This window comes from Lytechinus pictus, chromosome 17, assembly GCF_037042905.1.
Source record: "Lytechinus pictus isolate F3 Inbred chromosome 17, Lp3.0, whole genome shotgun sequence".
In the NCBI taxonomy this organism is placed as follows: Eukaryota; Metazoa; Echinodermata; class Echinoidea; order Temnopleuroida; family Toxopneustidae; genus Lytechinus; species Lytechinus pictus.
The window spans coordinates 12,947,445-12,967,995 of NC_087261.1; the positions used below are offsets into that span (position 1 = coordinate 12,947,445).

Here is a 20,551-nt window from a genome sequence, read left to right on the forward strand (position 1 = left end):
AATTATTTAAACAACTCACGTCATTTGACTACTTCAAAAGTACCCCAACAAAAGACTACAAATTGCCTGTTGTATTGCCCCAAAAAGTAAACATAAAATGAAAAAAACAAAACACAAAAACTGTTCAGAGTCTCCCATTGAGTTTTTCGGACTTTTCCTTTTTTGTTTTAATGAAATTTTTCCAGTATTCGAGCTGGATGCCCTTTCAAGTGTCTTTAAAAACCCAAACTTCTTTGATGAAATCTTATAGCATGATTTCTTCTTTTAAGATTAAGAAAAAAAAAATTGTAATTCAGATATTCCAACGACAGAATTATAGTCTCCATCAAAACAAAAACATGCTTTATTTATACACAAAGGAAACATGTCACATTGAATGTATCAATTATATTTTATTCCTTCGGCACGCATAATTTCAGCTCCATTTCCCTCACACAGTGAATAAGCAAATTTGTTAGAAATAAATATATTTCAATAAAACTCAATAATATGATAGCAAATAATAATAACGTTTGATCGGAATCTTATTTTGTAGCATATTTAATAGTTCCGACTGAATAAATGATTTAATTACTTTCTTTTTATACACGTTTATGAATTTTGATCGCTATTTAGGAATACAAATTAAAATGATGATAAATATCATCACCACTAAAAGCAAGAAATAATCATTTCAACAATAATAGTTAAAATGGATCACAGCATACTAGTAATTATAATAATAATTTATAAATTTAAACAAGTAAAAAAAGAAGTACTCATGATATATTATTATATGCTTATATAAAAATGGGGTAATAATTTACCGTGCATACTGCAAATTAAATTCCTTTGATTCAATCGTTGGAAGACATTTTGCTGTTTAATACAGCTTGAATTTTGCTTATGTAAATGCATAATTATCTTTGATATTTATTGTGTAGCTAAATGATGAAGAATGAATGATCTTTGATTTTTAAAGTTCATAAAGTTCTGAGAAATACTTGCAAACAGGATCAGTGTAATGGGCTTTCAAAACGAATATACTTCATCTCTTCAAAGTAAAGAAAATAGGGGAAGGGGATATAGCATCCAAAATCAGTCAATGTGCCACTTTTCTGGATCAATAGTCATATATACACACTTTTAAAGCAAGTCAATTGCTGAGCTTTATGTTATATGCGCACCAGATCTGGCGCTGATGCTATACAAGGTTGCTGTGGTGATAGTAAATAGAGGGCGAAATCTGCATATAATTCTGGATACTATACCTAAAATCATAACTAGAATGAATTTCCAGAATTCAGTATAAATCAAAAGCACAAATTCTGAACTAAAGACAATTATAAAAACATTGATTATTTTAAAGATAAAAATAGATTTGAAATTCTGAAGAGCTTCTAATTTAAAATTAAAGGCAAATTACAGCCAAATGCTGGCAAGTATTAATTGTCATAACATCTAATATATCAGTCACGTCAACATAATGAGGCACTAAAAGCAACGTCAGCTTATCAGTATTAGCACCTGAAAAATATAAAACATTCAAACAACTATCCCGCCATAAAAGTTGCGAAAAACTCCTTAAAAGGCATTTGAATTAAAAGACATGGAATTTCTATGTAGTCAAAACACACATTTGCATAGCAACTAACTATGAAAAGCCTCATTTGAACAAAAATGTAATGGTATTCTGCAACATAATGAGAAATATATCTTTTCACTTTCATATGATTTGTAAACATTTTGTTCCATTTTTTAATTAATCTTGTTACCTGTTCAGTACTTTGAATGGGAGTCAAATCACGATATCTGTTTGCAAACATTAGATAATTGATCATATTACGAATTCAATACCCTTCAATATAATTTGATAATAATAACATGTTCCAATAAATATATGGTCAATACTGGTTTAATGTACTATTTAATAGGAAGATCAGATCACTTGTTGGGCTATACTGTATATTTGTCAATATGTACTAAATTGCATTTACTTATCTTTTGTTCCTTTGATGGCCTTGAGAGATCCACTTTTTATAATTAGCTTCAATAGATTCGTACCGTTTGGTATAAAACATTTGTCAACGGATCGTACAAATCAATGTTCATACATAAAAAAAAGTGAAGAAATATATATAAAATTTGCATAAAAAATGTTGTTAATGTATCTGAGAAAATATTATAATTCATAGTTGTTCAATGACTCTCCTAGGAATGTTGATGGAATTATATATATATATATATATATATATATATATATATATATATATATATATATATATATATATATATACCCTATGATTATTTGAATTTCAATATGAGAGCAAGTTTGCAAAAAGAATTTCAAGGTCAATTTCTCAAGGTGATACATGTTGTTGCATAAAAAATCTAAACAACATTGGCAAACTTATATCCATTCCAATGATATATACATACAATCTTGAACAATTGCAAGTGATTGCCCGCATCAATTACAAATGCACATCATTCAATTCATGACACCAATTTGCGCTGGAATGTCTTTCAGTCAATCCATCAGTATCATTAAAGTTTATTGTCATGGTTACTGGCTGGTATTATTCATTGCCATACTGACCATGAATTGTTCGAGTTCAGCGCTTGAAATACTATAGTCATCACCGTCTCCGGTGCTTTGTTCGATTCGAGTTGGGGAGTAATCCGCATCGTCTACAAAGTATCCAGAGTTCTGTGCCCCTTCTAAGCTGTAGGAGCGACTATGACGGGTACCCGAACCCCCGGGCTTGGGTGCATGAGGTGTACTCGTAAGCAACTGCCCATTCCGGACATTTCCATTTTCAATGTAACTACGATGTTGGTAGTGTATCGCCCGCGACACTGGACGTGATGATGATTCACCTTGCCGAGGAATCGGCGTTGCGCCTTCAGCCACGGCTCGGGCACGCTGTGAAGGTTGTAGCGATCCATACGTTGGTGGTGGAGATCTACTCTCATCATGTGTCCGTGCGTGTCCGTTTTGTTGTGTTCTAGCGCGGGCCACCATGGGAGTGATGAGGGCGCCATTTTTCATTTCCCAGTTTTCGCGGTCTGAAAGTTTGGGCGTCTTTGAGCGCCTCATGCAGAAGAGACCAGTGATCAGGACACTGATTACGATGAGGATGACGACCGCCAGGACGATGATGACGATCAGCCAGGTCTCCATTTGGAAGCCACCCGTGCGTGGAGCTTCTGTGGCTCCAGTGATACCTTTGAATGATTAAACAAATTAAATAAAATGTGCATAAATATTATAATAATAAAAAGGCAAAAGTACAGAAATTCAATTAGTTTGATGAAACAATTAGTTAATACATAACACACTATAATATAACCTCGTTATGCGCTTCCAAATATCTTGGATACTGGCAGACTTTTATATCATGCAGGCATTTCAATGTGATATGAATACATGCGCACATTTTATCAAAAATGATACGTTTTGGTGGGTCAACCCAGTGAGCCCCATACAAACATTAAGCTATCCATTTAATTTCACAAATAGATCAAAAATTATTTATAGTTTCTTTACCTGAGTTTACTAGTAGATAAAAATGTTCATATTTTCTTTTCCTGATTTCACATTTATTTATACCATACTTACGAGATTCACACTGTTGTCCCGTGAAATTTGCTGGGCAGATACACCGGTAGATAGCAACATAGTTCTCACAAGTTGCTCCATTCTGACAAGGATTGCTCTCACATTCATCAATTTCTGTTGCAGGATAGTATAGAAAACAATGTTTGGTATGATCTACTTTCTAACATGCAGTATACAAAGTTTTTTTAAACATCTGCAATTGTGTCCTTAGTGTCTTTTATTAAATGGTTAAGGAGTCGATGATCATAAGTGGGAACATGTTCCCTATTTTATCCATTAAACTTAAACCCATTAGTATTCAATATTTAATCAACAGAGGGAAAACAGAGATATATCATATATTTAATGATCACGGACCCAAATATGGGAGTCCTGCATAAAGTATAAGCAGGTTGTGAATGTAAATTATATTTTAAAGTATTTGAATGATCCTGATAGCGTACATAATTACGATTTACTGTTACCATATTTTACAGAAACGCAACCAAAACAAGGGATGGAGTCAATCATATTTTTATTCTTAGACTCATTGGCCCATATTCTGAAGTCGGGTTTAAGTCAAACTTAGGATTAAAGTTGTGGTTTAAGTATGAACAGCCAATTGTTACATATATCACTAACAGTAGAGATATAATATTTCAGCTCATTTGGCTCTCAAATCATTCATAATTGTGTACGAAGTATAAATAAATTATTGTCTTCACCATCGATGAATCAGGAAAGAGCACAGTAAACATAAGAAACGTACAACTTAATAAACATTTTGACTCCTTTGGCTTCCCATAATTTTAGCACAGAGTTAGACCATGGTCTAAGTTAAACCCAACTTCAGAATACGGGCCATAATATCTGGCTTGAAAAAACTCCTAAGGTGTGAATAAAATGCAAATTTTTTTATTGTCTTAGTTTTGAATGGAATCATTATTTCATATAGTAGCATGGTTTGATAGATTCTCCATTTTAATTTTTGTCTGTGATATCATGAACCATTCCAAAGAGTTTCCTATTTTCAAACATGCTATGAACATACATTTTAGTTTCATATGATGCTTGACTCAATGTGATGGCTAGGGGAGAATACGACAAAAAGGACTAATCATAAAAATGGGAAATAGAGAAAAGGATAGACCATAACAGAAGAAGGAAATATGATAAATGGATGAGAGACAAAAGCTATCACAAACAAATAATGAAGAAAATAAGAATACTGATAATAAGAGGAAAAGATTAGTAAAAAATAATAGAATGGCAAGAAGAACGTAAATAAATATATATATTGGAATAGAAGAGGGGAAAGATAGAGAAGTGAGCGCTCACCAGTTTCGCACATAACACCTGTGTATCCAACCGCACACAGACACGTTGGGTCACCCAATAGCTGTGTGTTACACGCACCTCCATGATAACAACCACTCTGTGTGCAATCAGCTGAAAAACATTCAAACGAATTCGTGAAAAAAAATGCATTTCAACACGATAATTTGTGAAACAACTCTCTACATTCATATTCACTTCAAAAATTCACGACAAGGTGTAGTTTTTATAGCTTAACAGACATTACATTTTCAATGAAAAGAAGTTAGTAGAATTCACCAGAAAAATGTTTGTGGAAAAATGAACATTCGAATGTTTTATTCCACATCTTTTAAAATAGTAAAAAGTACAATACCTATAAAAAAAAGTTACATAGTAAAATCAAGATTTATACAAATACAAAAAAAAGGAAATCAACACAAAAAATTTCCCTGCTGCCACTGAAATGTAATATTTTGAGCCAAGTAAGAAAAGCACAATAATAATAATCCAATTTGAAAAGTGCTCATATCCACTTCGCACATTACTCAAGGTGCAAAATGTCAAATGAAAGTATGGCAGTAAGCCGTCTATGATACTCTTAACAATCAAATAACAAAATGGGTGAATCATCCTCATCAAATTCACAGGGATCTTATCAAACAAACAGAAATGTCACAGCATGAACGGATAAATATACTATTTGACATGTTGAACATATTAAGGTGTATTTCCAAAAGTGTGAAACGTGTGATATTTAAAAAACTACACCACATTGTGCAATGTAGACTTTTGTACATATTCTAGAAACTGTACAAGGTCCATATCTGTGAAGTTTGAATAGAGTATGATATAAGGTGCTGTATCAAACAGAGTCCTTTAAGATCTGAACAAATTCTTACCATATTGGCAATTTTGTCCAACGAATCCATCTGGGCAGTTGCAACTGTAAGTATCAGCATTGATCACAGTACAAGTGGCACCATTGACACAAGGTTCCGCAGAGCAGGAATCTAAAACAAAAGAAAATTACAACAATTAGCGTCTCTTCTGAACTAACTAGCTACATAATATTTTCAGGTAATTCAATTTAGTTCAATCTAGTTGGTGTGCACTCTGAATGGATCGTAAAAATAAGTATATATCCTGTATCACCAATTATTAGATTCTTTTCATACTTGGTGATAATATTTGATAAAGAGCGAATAAGAAATAAACTAATGACAACAATGATATGTTTAGATTATGTGGTGGGTGACATTCATGCTAAGTTTCATTGTAATTGCGCCATCAACCACCATAAGATCCGAGGGGGGGGGGGTGGGTCTGTTGCCTTCCTGCGGTGAGATGGATCTTATAACTTTAACAAATATTTGATTAAACTTTCTTTGTCCTCCAATCTGCATCTTCCTTTTCAATTTTTAATCTGAGAATCATCTGAAAGATGTATAATACTGAAAAAAATGACATGCAGTATCAAGCATTCTGCATTTGATTTATTAGCAAATCCTTTATCTCTCGGTACTTCTTGTCATGTGAATGTAATAAAGATTGTATTGGATAAAAAATATATTTGGCACATACATTAAGACTATGAAATCAATATGTTGCATTCTGAGAAAGAAACCAGAATCGATCTTAGTAGTTGATGCTATTTAAGTTAAGTCTGTCACTTTAAATGCAGGGTAAATCCTTATTATGAAAGGTGCATCAAATATACACCTCAGAGTGCTCCATTAATTACTTTCATGAAATCATTAAAGAAATCCTACTCTGGACAAGAAACCAACAAAGCTTATCAAGTATAACATCAAACTAGTGCAGACTTTCCAACCTCAATTGAAAATCTTGTATAGAAACTAAATTGTGACAAAAGTGATGTAAAAAAGGCCATACTCTCACAAGTGTTCAATCATTACAAAGCAACCAAAGCACAAAATGAATATCATCATCTGTGCAAACAAACTTTGTATTCTTCGTTCATAACAGTGTCAAAGGAAAAGACTTCACATCAATAGTGACATAACTTACCTTGTCGGATTGTACGTGATCTCGTAGTCCGACATTCGCAAATTTCTTATGAGAGAGAGTGACATATTTGTAAATGAGTTTTTATTCTTTGTTTTGAATCTTATATTCACTTGACCAAAGTATAAACTATTTATATATTTGAAACACAAACCTTTTTGTTTTCAATATCGTTCATCTATACTGATGCCTTTATCATATGCTTTGTCCAGCATACCAAGCAAGGGCTAGACATTTACATAAAACATTTTTTAGGATGTTAACAATATACATGTCGGTGTTATCTGAGCAAGTTAATGTAAGTTATCAATACAGCCCTTGGCACTTTCCATCCCAACGTTGAAAGATATTTAAATATTTATCATCAACTTACATAATCAACCAATATTACAAAAAATACATAAAAGGATGATATCTTGAAAAGATGCTCAAGGCATGTAAGGAACTTCCAAATAAATATGGCATATCAGTAACTTTAAATGCATTAACATTACACTGAAATGGTTTGAATTGGTTTGAATGTCCCATGTTAAGCGGATATAGACCTATAGGGTACCGGCAGGAAACAACCGTCTTTGTGGTTGGTTTAGCAAGTGTGCGCCTAACAGGCTGCTTGAAATGCTATGAATCCAGTAACCGGGTAATAATAATTGAGAAGCGCTTTGAGCAGTCGTAGATTGATAAAGCGCTATACAAATGCCAATTATTATTATTATTATTATTAGTGCAAATGTATATAAAGTACTCACCTAGATTGTTCATTGCTGTAAACACCAAAGAGAAACCAATCCCCTCATCTGCAGAATCGGTGATCATGACCATGGTCACAGAATTACCGGTTGACACAAAAGTGGTATTTGGGAGGCTTGCTTGTGGACCAGTCAGGTGAAGGAGCAAGGTGGCTCCTGCTGGGGCCGCCCGCCTCCTCCTGCCTTCCAACAAGTTGGTGTCATAGATGTCCAGGTAGTCATTGGGAGCGACCATGTCGAAGGATGAAATGACACCCTGGATGAGCTCGCCTTCCATGGCGGTTACGGTCCAGGTGACTTGGAGGTTTGGTGGGTAGGTACTGGGAAAGTTTGGGGAGTTCACTACTTGAGGATCGTTGGCAGCAACGTTCATGTCAACACCCCATGTCGTTTCTATAAATCAATATGATTAAATAGAATAATTAACTACTTTCGATAGACACAATATATTATCTACATTGTAATAGCCCCTCTTTGTCGGAGGAGTTAAGTATTTTCACATTTGAGGAAATGTGGTTCCTTGCAATTTCAAATCTACAAACAAAGAATATTTCAGTATTCAAAGATTTATTATTAATACTGGAGTTCAAATTTCTGTACTTTCTTAACTGATGATCATGTTAAGTTAATCTGTACAAATATGAGAATATTCTGACCACCAACATTAATCATTGTCGTCATCATCATAATTATCATCATCACCTTCATGATAAGAACAGTCATCATCATCCCCATCATTATCACCGCCGTCATTTTCATAACCACAATCCACACCATCAGCATTTTTTCTGACATACATGCATAAGGTAAATTACAAGCATGTACTAACCAAATTCACAGGTAGCACCATGGAATTCCTCGGGACATGCACAGTAGAACAATGATCCAGCTTCATTACATGTTCCTCCATTTGCACAGGGTGCAGCAGCAACACAGTCATACAAATCTAGTAAATACAAGATGTAACAATAATTATTTCATCGATGAATGTGACTTACACAATGCAAACCTACATTGTAGAATGCTCTAGGTGCATGGGGACAAATGATCGGGAATAATCCTGATGTCTAAGAGGAAGCGGCAGTAATACATTGAAGCATAAACTTTGTGAACTTCAAACTTAACATTCAAGATGAAGGATTTGATAACACTAAGGGCAAATGAAACTTGAAATAAAAAATTAATTCACATTCCAGAGTGTTCTAGGTGCACAATAATGAATTATGTGAAATATCTCTAAGTTCTTCTGGAACGACCTTGCTGACAGACAGGATAACAGAATAGAGTTCCAAGCATGTGGCCAGTCATAAAGAATGATGAAACATAGTTTAATCCTACATGTAGTTAGCAGAGTAAAGTAATTTCAAGGGAGAATTTGAATTACTTTACATTAGGAAAATAAGTAGATGACCATTAGATAGGATATACATTTATAGAATTTACTTTTCATGAGATTATAATGTTCAAACTTACTGCAGAAAGTTCCCTTCCATCCATTGACACAAGTACACTGAGCACCATTCAGGCCAATAGAACAAGATCCACCGTTAAAGCATGGGTTTGGCTCACAATCGCCTGTTTAAAGAAAGGCAACATTGAATGTTAAATCAGATAGTGTATACAAAATATAGTTAAAGCACATAATCTATCATACAATAAGTAGACCTTCTCCTATGCTGAGTTAGAGTGTAATCAAAACTTTATACATATAGAAACTTATATAATGGTAGTTAATATATGACCTCAGCGGACAAGTAAATATGTGTATGTAGATGTTTGTAGGTAGGTAAGCACATGACATATCCTTTTACATCATGGATTTGGTAAAAATGATACCATACAGAGGACATCAACCTTCGAACATTGGTGTAAAACAATTGATCATCAGAAAACTGTCATTCAACCAACTGAAGAGAGGTAAAGTAGATCTTACAGTCTTATATCCTCCAATATCAACATATTTAGTCTTATAGATCTCTTGAAATGCCCAATTTGGTAAATATACCTCAATCTAAAATAACTATGACTTCTCTAGCAAGTTTTTGATAAATCTGTCTTGCATCTTGTGTTCATGTGTATATGCTCTGTAATTTCAAAACATTTTTATTCATTTCTGATGACTTTTCTTACAGAATAACATTTAGAGAATCACACGGATAAGGTGTGTACAACTCTGCTGTAATTATTTTGATATTATAATGATATTTTTTCTTCTTCTAACATTAGTAATTGCCAATTAAGTCTAGGTTTCAATGTAATATGCCCCTGACTTCAAACTTCCTATCACCGTTTTATCCCAATTATTAAAAGCCCTTAGACTTGGTATAGAGATCAACTGCTCCCAGTAGACAATGGGTTAACATATCCAACTAACAACAAACAAAATATATCTTGCATGAATATCAACATTTAATTTCCAATAATTTGTAATTAAATTCATTAGAAGATCTTACTTAGTTGACAGTTAGCTCCACTGTATCCTGACTGACACTGGCATGTATAAATATCTCCATTCCCCGGTGTACACTGCCCATTGTTCTGGCAAAGGTTTGGTGTGCAGGGATCCATATCATCTATATTGGGTAACCACATCAGAAGGGGAAAAAAAGGTGAAGGGAACGTTAAATTGTTAATCGAATCATATTGATGCAAGTAAATGATGTAAGAAGTACATAAATACTGTGCAGTTGCAGTATGACCCCAAACATGCTACTGTGCATTCCTTGAAATCTTGTATGATACTCAACATAGCAGCATAAAGGCCAGAGCTTAAAAGTATATGTATCATGTGCTATACAGATGTTGCCTAAGTTTAGCATTTTTTCTGTTTTAGTTAGATATACTGAGTTTTATTTCATCTCGTGCAAGGAACAACGTAAATCATATTTGTACAAACAGCTAATGGATCTAGCAAACCCAAATTTCTCTGTCAGACTATTTTCATTAAGTTAAGTGAACTTGTGTTCTCTTCGCTATTTTTAGGGGGAAGTTTCCTTTGGCATTGCCTCAAAACTCTGAACCATAAAACACATAAATGATTTAATCATAAAAGTTTGATGAAATATTCCCATAATATGTCAATTAAAAGGTATCCAAACATTATAACTTACCAAAATGATACAAGTAGATTCATATTAATTAAAAAACGGGTGGCTGAAGCGGCCTCTAAACATTCGCAGCTACAAAAGTGATTAAATTGGTTCACTTGATTAGCGTGATATTATAAATAAATTTTCATGGTTTCAAAAGGAAATCTTTAATCACTAAAAACAAATTTCTTTACCAAATTGGCAATTGACCCCCAAGTAACCTTCAGGGCAATCACAGTTGTAGGAAGTCACGCTGAGAACCATGCAAGGTGCACCATTTTGACAGGGATCTGGATCACAAGGATCAACATCTGAAAAAAGCAACAACAAACCATCAATATAGGCACTCGTAATCATTGTCTATAATGATAATGAACACACACAGTAGTTTTCATACCCATCATTCATGTTATTGTAATGCTCCTTGTGGTTAGTCATTTCTACCTTGGTCAAGGTCAAAGTAACTACCACTTAGACATATCACATACCCTCTTCACCTGGGTGGAAAAAGGAAAATGAAAATTAACAACTTGCCATAAGGAATTAGCATTGGTTGTTGAGGCATTTTTACACAGTTTTTATTCTGGGTTTGTAGTTTAGTATCCCGATTTGACATTTAAAAACTGATAAAAAACGAAACAATCATATAATTCTCTCAATATGTTATACATGTTAAATAATGCCATATAATCACATGTTCAACTTTCACGGATTAGCAAAAATCACATTTATTTGATAAAATCTTAAAGCATTCTACAATATCACTCTTTGATACATACAACCCAGTCCTGAAGCAAGGAATGGTAGATAAATTAGATGTCTATTCATGAAATATTTTGAAAAGAATGTGATAAACCATAGTAATAATGTAGATTATCTTCTTATCAAAAGTGTTCTTAATTCACCTTGTTCACACTGTGTGCCTGCGTATCCATCCAAACATTGACAGGTATATTCCAGACCAGAAGTTACCAGACAGGCCGCTCCGTTTTGACAAGGATTACTAGTGCAAGGCAATTCTACAGAATACGGGAAAAGAGTACCAAATATGAGTACACATGCCAAGTGAATAAAATACATGGTGAAAATGAATTCATATGAAGGCAATTCTAAAGAACGAGGAAATCAAGTATGAGTGCATATACAAATTAAAGGAAATACAGGGTTAAATGAAAGCGATACACATGGTAATATATTTATACCAAAACATAGATATCATACAGATAGCCAGTTAAAATTCGTGCAGATTCTCCTAAGATAACTGTTGCTGAAATTCATCATTTATTTGTCTCTTGGTGAGTCTCATTGTAACACATGCAGTATATGGAACAAAATTTGAATTGCGTTTCCAATCACTTTACTTTTAAGTTTTTTGAAGCACTAAATAATGGATTTTGGGCACAATTTATTGAGGGCTCCATTTTTCCAAAATATATCGCAGACACAGGTGACAAATGGAACCTTATAGCTCAGATGTTTAAAATTCAAATTAATGGTTAATAACCAGCGCCTTTATCTTACCTATCTCACAGTTTGCACCCAAGAAACCTGTAGGACAGGTACATTCGTACATTCCGCCTGACAGGACACTACAGACTCCCCCATTCTGACAGGGATTAGCAATAGCACACGGGTTGACCACTAGAATAGATTATAATGACAATAATAATGATAGTGATTAATAAGCAGTTTTTGTACAGTACATATCACAATATGATCAAACATTTATCAAAGGGAATTGATATAGCTATGGATCCTAGATTGACCACAAAGATAAAATCTAGTATAATAATAAATAATGGATTTAAGGGATATATGGAATATGACTGCAGCACCTGAAAACCATTGTGGATTGCCAAGATGGAAGTTTGACAAGCAACAGTATGATTAACAGCCATAAATGAATGATATACAAGAAATCTATATGATGCAAACCAAGACAATGTATTGAAACTCAGCTTTGAGAGTTGTGCAAAGACGGTCTGATGAGATTGAATATTTCTTTTTAGAAATAGATGTAAATTTGACAATCCATATTGAGGATTATCATAATTATCGACTCGTCATATTTTCGGCGGTTAAATACTTTTTGCCATAAATTTGATCCTAGATGGATCCTTCACAAAATTTAGGTAAATTGGCTAAGTCACACCCTCAATTGCACTGCAGTTTTCTTGAATATCCCATTGGTATGCCCTTTAAGTGAAAGGTGGAGGATTAAAAGCAAGAGGATGCTGAACTGGAAAGCAGTTCATGAACTTTTGCAGGGAGTCCGACTGTAACAACGGTAATTTTGGGGTTAAACTTACTTTACCAGATAAAACATCTGACATGGCGTAGAAAGAAGTGGCTTGGACATTTTTAAAGATACCTAACAATTTTGTACAGTTACGTACTTGAATGAGGAATCAATACATACCTTCCAAGCAGTTAGTTCCAGCAAATCCAGCTGCACACTCACAGCGGAACGTATTAGCCTGGTTGATACAGGTCCCTCCATTGTAACAGGGTGAGGACCAACATGGATTATCTGTACAATGTAGTAAAGAGAATGTGTTTCAAATTAAGTAGGATAAACCCCCCCCCCCCCAAAGAACACGTGAGAATGAGTTCCGAGCAAGACTTTTTATCCGTTTTTATTTGGGTCCGGCTTGTTTTTTTTGTATTCAAGCATGAGAGATTTGCTTACCAAATACTCTATTTAAAGTTTTCTAAACTCCTCCCGCTCCTCTCAAAGTCTTGCACAGACATTTCACTTCAACTTAATTTCATATTAAAGGAATTCTCGATGTATAATTCATATTGGATGAATTAATCATGCAAAGAAAGTAAGGTTTCCCTTTTCACCTAGGTTTTCAATAATGAACTTAGGGTTACCAGTTCAAAAGCAACTACAACTATTTTCTTAAGTCAATGTGAATGATGGACTTACATGTTTGGCAGTTGCTACCGATGTGATCGTCTGGACAATCACATCTGTATTGGTCATCGATTGTTAAACATATACCGCCATTCTGACATGGCGAAGACCAACAAGGGGCAGCTATTGAGAAATCAAACAATACAGAACGTCAACATTTAGTATGAAAATGATAAGCATCCTAAAGTAATATCAAAGTACCATGATATCCAATATGACCAATAAAAAGAACATACATTTTCACATCAAATCACAAAATATATCAAATAAAACAGCTTCCAATGATATCCTCCATGTAATAATTGCTTTAGGGCATATATAATCTAATATTTGATTTTGATAGTCGCAGGAACTCCTTTTTTTTTTTGGGGGGGGGGGTACAAAAACCTAAATAGGCTTTTAATACAATGACAAATTAATGACTGAAATAACTAATGAATTAATAAAATAAAAAACTGGCTATAAGAGAAATGTGAAAGAAAATATAAATTTACATCGCAAGTTACAGCTTAGCTGCAAATGAACAAATTAATCAATAAAGTAAATAAGAAATTGGCAGGGGTAAATAAAGATAAACTCTTGAAAGCAGCTTCAAAGTGAATTAAAATTACAACAAAGAAAATTTAAGATATATGAACTAATGAATATGGATGAGAAGTATCAATGTAAATGAGATTTCACATCTAATGTCAGCAAAAGACAAGCCAGATATTGGTCACTAGGATAGGGCATGTGAATTATATATGTTGATTCAAAGCAAAATCTCATAATATCCTCTTTAAAAAAAAATTTGGTTCAGAACATAATAAATATATACATGGTTTATTACCATACCTATATTTGCAGTTTTAAAGAATGATAGATGTGATTGTAAATTGCTTCTACATGCAACTGAGTAAGAGTCAATGAATGAGTAGACTTTACCTTGTGCACAGGTGCTGCCAGTCCAGCCATTAGGGCATGTACATTGATAGGTTCCACCTGTATTGTAGCAGGCCCCTCCATTAAGACAGGGCGAGGATCCACATGGGTGATCTGTTTTGAAATAGATAAGTAATAAAATTGAACATTACAACCCCACTTAATACATAAGAGTCCTCCCTTCATGACCATTCTGGCAATTTACTTGGGCAAGTTTTTTGAATGATACCAAATGATTGGTCTATAAATGCTGGGCGATCTCATAATATAATTTAATGACAAGTGCTACATCCTTTGCGCACTGATGTTGCAATCTTGCACATTCGTACAATTAAATTCAATAATCGTTATAATTAGTTTTCTCTCCTACCTTCATATCAGATAAGCTAATAAAAGACAATAGTTCTTGTATAACATCTATGTAATAATACTAAGTACCAATGGTGAAATATGGAAATCTTGAATTAAAGAAAATAACATGGAAACAATTGTCATTATTATCCCCAAAATTTATTCAGCATGCAGTCTGAGCCAATCACATGACAGGATTTTCGTAGCATATAACAATGTAGATTGTAAAGGGGTATGGTTTACTTACATTCGGTGCATGTCTGTCCAATCCATACTGATCCACAGCTACACACATAATTAAAGCCACTCACAGTACAAACGCCTCCATTCTGGCAAGGTGATGTGTAGCATGGGTTATCTATGCCAAAAGGACACATTAAACATCAATCAGATATGTTTTAATCCCCCTTTTCATGACTTTATATCCATCTTGAAACATAAATGACCTCAAATGAATAGAAAGCAACCTTATTATTAATAACTAGACAAAGAAACAAATCATCTCTTTGTATAAATTATACATTTTTTGTTACAAATAGGAGTAACCCTTCACTTGAGGATATTAAGATCTTCTCAACTTCCATTGGGAACTTATGGTGAGAAGAATCTATAAAGAATTGAGGCCTATACACTACCTCCTTCAAGATAATATTGATTAAACTAATAAAAACAAAACATAACTCTAAAATATCAAGAAAGCATATGTTTGATCTGTATAAATAGCATCAAACATTACATTGATGACCACAAAAGCTTAATCAAAGAGATATAGGATTATTATGAGAAACGGAACACTTAGAGACAAGTTCCGCAACAGACAACCTTACCACTATACTAGCAATAAATACGAAAGTCAGAGAGCCACACACACTAAGGTAAACTAAGGATTTGGAGATGTTTAGGATCTTTAAAATGACAAATCATACATTGCAATAGTAGGCATCATTCTCTGGCATCCTTCTATTCATTAATTTCATAATTTGTTCCCTTTATATTTGTATGCATATGCAAAATTGGGAATAGAATGAAAATGATCTTTATATTCACAGGTTGCTGTTAACTATGAGAACATGTTTGAAATAATTGTGCAGTGGTAGTGAAAGTGCTTACCAACGTTGCAGGTTGATCCAATGAATGCATCCGTACACTGACAGGTGTAACCTGATCCTGCAGGGGAGCAGGTTCCTCCATTCAGACAAGGGCTGGTCACACAGGCAGTTGCTAGATGGATAACAGTCAAAGACAAACAATCATTAATACCTCACAGGGAGTGGAGAATGTGCCAAATGGCAAAATACAGATATGCAGTATCTTTGATTTGGGGAATAGATTTCTGACAGTCACAGTTTTTTTCAAATGATAAATGTATAGATACTTCTCATACTTTTCTTTTATGGATTATATTTCTCACAATCATGCATGATTACTTTTTAATGATGAGTGTAGATATATTTAAATTTATATCTTAGATCTTTTCAGTCAAGCCTTTTCCCCCAATATAATATGCAGTCAATATACTCTCAGGAGTGAGGAATGAACCATAAATTAGTGCAGGGCTCACTGAATCAAAAGATAGGGGCAACTAATACCGCATCCTTCTAAAGCACTAATGTATCCTGAAACTTGTTGAGTTCTGTACATTATATAAAGGAAATTCCGACAATATTTAATTTTTACATTAAACTGAGTTTCATCAAGAAAATCACATCTATGTAAAACTAACTTATAATCATTCCTTGTTTCTATCTTCTTACAAATTGACAGTCTGTACATTATACTGAGAGCAAAGATTGCAATATTGCCAATCTATTCTTTGACTGATCACAGCACATAAATGTTATAATAAAATATTAGTATTGGTAGTTTCTATAACTTTCATTTATCAAAATCTCTCATTTTAGTCAGGATAATGATATTTAATCAAAACCAACACAATATTTAAGGGACTGTATATCTCTCATTGAGAAGTTTTGACCATACCTTGCTCACAGTTGTCCCCTATATATCCCTCTTGACAGACACATGTATAGTAAGTTATTTGGTTGATACAAGGAGCTTCGTTTTGACACGGATCCGGGGAACAAGCATCATTTGCTGGTTGAAAGGTAAAGAATGCAATAAAGTGGAATGAGAACATTTAAGAGAATCACCCACACTGTCAATTCACAAAGGCATATAATAGAATCAAAATGAAAATATGTCGTGTCAAATCTAACCGATGACTAATTTCAATGTATAAGATGCAATGAAGGTATACAAATAGTAATTGTATAAGATGCAATTTGTATCACAAAGAAAAAAGAGGAGATATGATTCTAAGGATTGAGAATAATGGCTAGCAAATTCATTATAGGAACATGTTGCATGACAATCACTATAAAGGACAGAAATGGTGCACATGTCAACATATTTCATTATTTTAATGACAGAAAGAAGACAAATATATTATTATCATAAAAAGTGCAGTATTTTTCCAAAGCACTGATGCAATGATAAAGACTGAACATTATTAAAGCCATAACAAGTCTGTTTGCAGGTTGTCATTCAGATTTTAAGCTAATTAGGGCTTTGCATTTTTATTAAACCTAATTGCAATCAATTTTAAATACTCTGAACAAATCAATAATTAGTACATAAATTTTACCTGAAAAAAAAAATGCATTAAGTAGCAAGCCAGCAACCATTTAAAGTTTGGAATTAAGGCCTTAAATATATATATCTTTATTTTGGTGTCAAAAATTTAAGTGAAATAAAAAAAAATCTTTACAACTACCTTCCTAAATCCTCAAATAAAAAAAAGACATCAAATATTATTAGTGAAGATTGAGACTGTTTGTTTACCAATTTCACAGTTGTCTCCACTGTATCCATCTGGGCAGTCACAGAAATAACCAATTTGAAGGGAAAAGCACTGGCCTCTTTCACATGGGTTACTAATACATGCTCCAGGGGCTAAAATAAAACACATACAAGTTAAAAGATCAAAGGTCATCTATAAAATGTTTAGAAATGCTTTAACAAGCACCCTACTATATGGACCACTATGCTACAAATAACATTTGGCGTCCTCTGAATACAGCTTCTGAGCATGCACTAAATGTTCTAGTCCATAAAGACCATCTAGCTGTGAAGACCAAGAAAATTCTCCCTTTTGTTGTATTTACACAATATACTTAAATTTTCAAATTTGAGTATTTCTGCGGTTTTGTGCAGGAGATATGTATTGACTAGACTGTTTCGCAAAGTTGCAAGTTTTAGACTTGTTAAATGACCATAAGTACTGAGACAGCAATCGGAATCAGGCAAGAAAGCTTCATCAAATATATACAAAAATATCAAGTATATAAGAAGTATATATTTACAAAAAACATGTATAATGCTTCTGCTGTACTGTAAAATGGTCACCCAAGCAAGTATCAAACAATTTCTTTTTTTGTAATTGTGATAATGGAGTGCTAATCATATACATGTATATGCTACTCATTAATATTTATAAATGATTTACTTACGTATCTCGCAGTTAGTTCCTAAATAGTCTCCAATGCAATCACATTGGTATGAACCTGAACCAAGGTCACTACACAAACCACCGTTCATACATGGGCTGTTGGCACAAGCATCAACTGTTGATATCAAGCATAATGAAAGATGGTCAATATAGAGTGATAATCACAATGTCATCATAGTAATCCTCATTATCATCATCATCATTCTCATTATCATCATTATCATCATCAGCATCAGCATCACTTTCATCATCTTCATTATCATCACCATCATTATCAACATCTTGAACACCAACATTGTAATTGTTATCGTCATCATCACCATCATCATCATCATCATCACCATCATCATTACCATCACAATCGTAATTAATATTCATAATCATGTGCACTTGTATCTTGTTTGAATGGCAGATTTCACAACAATGGATTGCTTCAAAGTAAAACAATTATGTATACTCACTTTCCTCGCAGTTCGATCCTCTAAACCCAAATGCACACTGACAGCTATACGTTGAACCTAATATTGTGCAGAGGCCATTGTTTAGGCAGGGTTCAGATGAACAAGGAGCTAGAAAGAAATAAATTATTGAAAAAACGAAATACTTAAAGAATAATGCAGTGCAAAGCAGAAATTATCTAAAATATGATAACTGATCATAAGTCCATTTTGAGATACGATTAATTAGGCATGATTAGGTGCTCTTAACATAGTATTAAACACAAAGTAAGGGAAACACAGGAGAAATACAATTATGCATAATCCTAAGTCATATGTCCTGAAGCATTATTTGATTTAAATGTTCTTTTAAGGAATAATGTTTATGTATTTACGTTCTAGATTAAATGAAATTCAATGAAATTGACTAATTATTGATGTCTCTCTTTTCAAATATATAACAGTAGAAATGGTGCGAATTAGGGCTATGGGGTATATGAAACATTAATTTCTAGCGACCTGAAAGTTTGTATGATTGTATGTAAACAGCTAGATTATCAATGATTTAAAATATTACTTTGGACACTTTTACTGAAGTCATACTAGAAGGACTCTAATAGGTCACTTTACTGAGAATCCTATCACCGCCATCAAATTTTATACTTCCGCACCTTACTAGCCATTATACCTACATAGATGAATAGGGGATATAGTTATCAGAAATAAAAATCAAACTTACTCATTTCACAGAATTCTCCCCCATAGCCTCCTGGACAACTGCAGACAAAGTTGTTACTCGTTTCAAACGGAAAGCAAGTCCCACCATTAATACATGGAGTGCTGTCACAAGGATCCAATACTGAAGAAAAAGGCAAGCAACATCAAAATTGATCATTATTTTGTGTACTTGACTTGAAAGAGATCAATGTATCATTAATACTGGAATATCCTCATTTGAAACAAGTTGAAAATACCACTGTATAGTTGGCTCCTGAATATTGACTTTATAATCAGGTATGTATGGAAAGCAATTGATATAGATGAAGGTCTAATATACTAACATATATATAATTGGAGATGATTATGATGACCACTATGTTAAATTCTGACACTGGTATGGTAGAATATGAAATACCAATAGTCAAAATAAACGTAGAGGTTTGTAGTTCTATGCATGACTACATCCCATACACGTATGTCTACGTTAAAAATTGAAATATATATGTGACAATTAGACATAAAAAGTCTCCAGGAAGGATGATGAAGCATAACATATTTTTCAAATTATTTATTGGAAAGATTTCAAGTAAAAAGAACAAATCTAGAGCAGGTGCGGTGTTTCATATACCTGTTTGTAACTTATGAGCGACTTTCCAAAGAACTGGTGATTCTTCTTTGTGGTATTAAAATCATACACACAATATGTTCAACAGTGTTGACATGGTTGATGTAGTTCCTAAGAAGCGGTCACCAGTCGTTCCTAAAGTCACCATAACTTTTGAATAACACCCACTTGGTTCTAGAAATAGTTGCATTTGAACACAACTCAAGAAATCAAATGCAAGTCCTGAATGCCTGCATTCTTGTGATTGGGTTGAAAACAAGTTTGCATTTATTTCCAAAGTTGCAATCAACTACAACCTTTCATACAATG

The 20,551-nt window shown here is 33.6% G+C and overlaps 1 protein-coding gene across 8 annotated transcripts in view; it reads right to left on the reverse strand.

The window, feature by feature from the left end:
* Window positions 1-372: 372 nt before the first annotated feature.
* Window positions 373-20,551, reverse strand: part of LOC129280296 (neurogenic locus notch homolog protein 1-like) — a 69,435-nt gene continuing 49,256 nt past the window's right edge. For 6 of the 8 annotated variants that reach the window (XM_064111955.1, XM_064111954.1, XM_064111951.1 and 3 more), the window contains 22 exons: window positions 19,637-19,756; window positions 18,922-19,029; window positions 18,462-18,575; window positions 17,794-17,904; window positions 16,933-17,046; window positions 16,063-16,173; window positions 15,200-15,310; window positions 14,605-14,715; window positions 13,693-13,803; window positions 13,180-13,290; window positions 12,282-12,401; window positions 11,666-11,779; window positions 10,955-11,071; window positions 10,125-10,244; window positions 9,145-9,246; window positions 8,501-8,617; window positions 7,672-8,064; window positions 6,926-6,970; window positions 5,797-5,907; window positions 4,919-5,029; window positions 3,602-3,715; window positions 373-3,207 (listed from right to left, as the gene is read on the reverse strand). In XM_064111955.1, coding sequence (XP_063968025.1) covers window positions 2,546-3,207; window positions 3,602-3,715; window positions 4,919-5,029; window positions 5,797-5,907; window positions 6,926-6,970; window positions 7,672-8,064; window positions 8,501-8,617; window positions 9,145-9,246; window positions 10,125-10,244; window positions 10,955-11,071; window positions 11,666-11,779; window positions 12,282-12,401; window positions 13,180-13,290; window positions 13,693-13,803; window positions 14,605-14,715; window positions 15,200-15,310; window positions 16,063-16,173; window positions 16,933-17,046; window positions 17,794-17,904; window positions 18,462-18,575; window positions 18,922-19,029; window positions 19,637-19,756 — 3,248 coding nt within the window. In that variant the 3' untranslated portion in view covers window positions 373-2,545. The remainder of the gene's footprint in view (window positions 3,208-3,601; window positions 3,716-4,918; window positions 5,030-5,796; window positions 5,908-6,925; window positions 6,971-7,671; window positions 8,065-8,500; window positions 8,618-9,144; window positions 9,247-10,124; window positions 10,245-10,954; window positions 11,072-11,665; window positions 11,780-12,281; window positions 12,402-13,179; window positions 13,291-13,692; window positions 13,804-14,604; window positions 14,716-15,199; window positions 15,311-16,062; window positions 16,174-16,932; window positions 17,047-17,793; window positions 17,905-18,461; window positions 18,576-18,921; window positions 19,030-19,636; window positions 19,757-20,551) is intronic. The other 2 variants (XM_064111948.1, XM_064111950.1) reach the window with 2 other exon arrangements.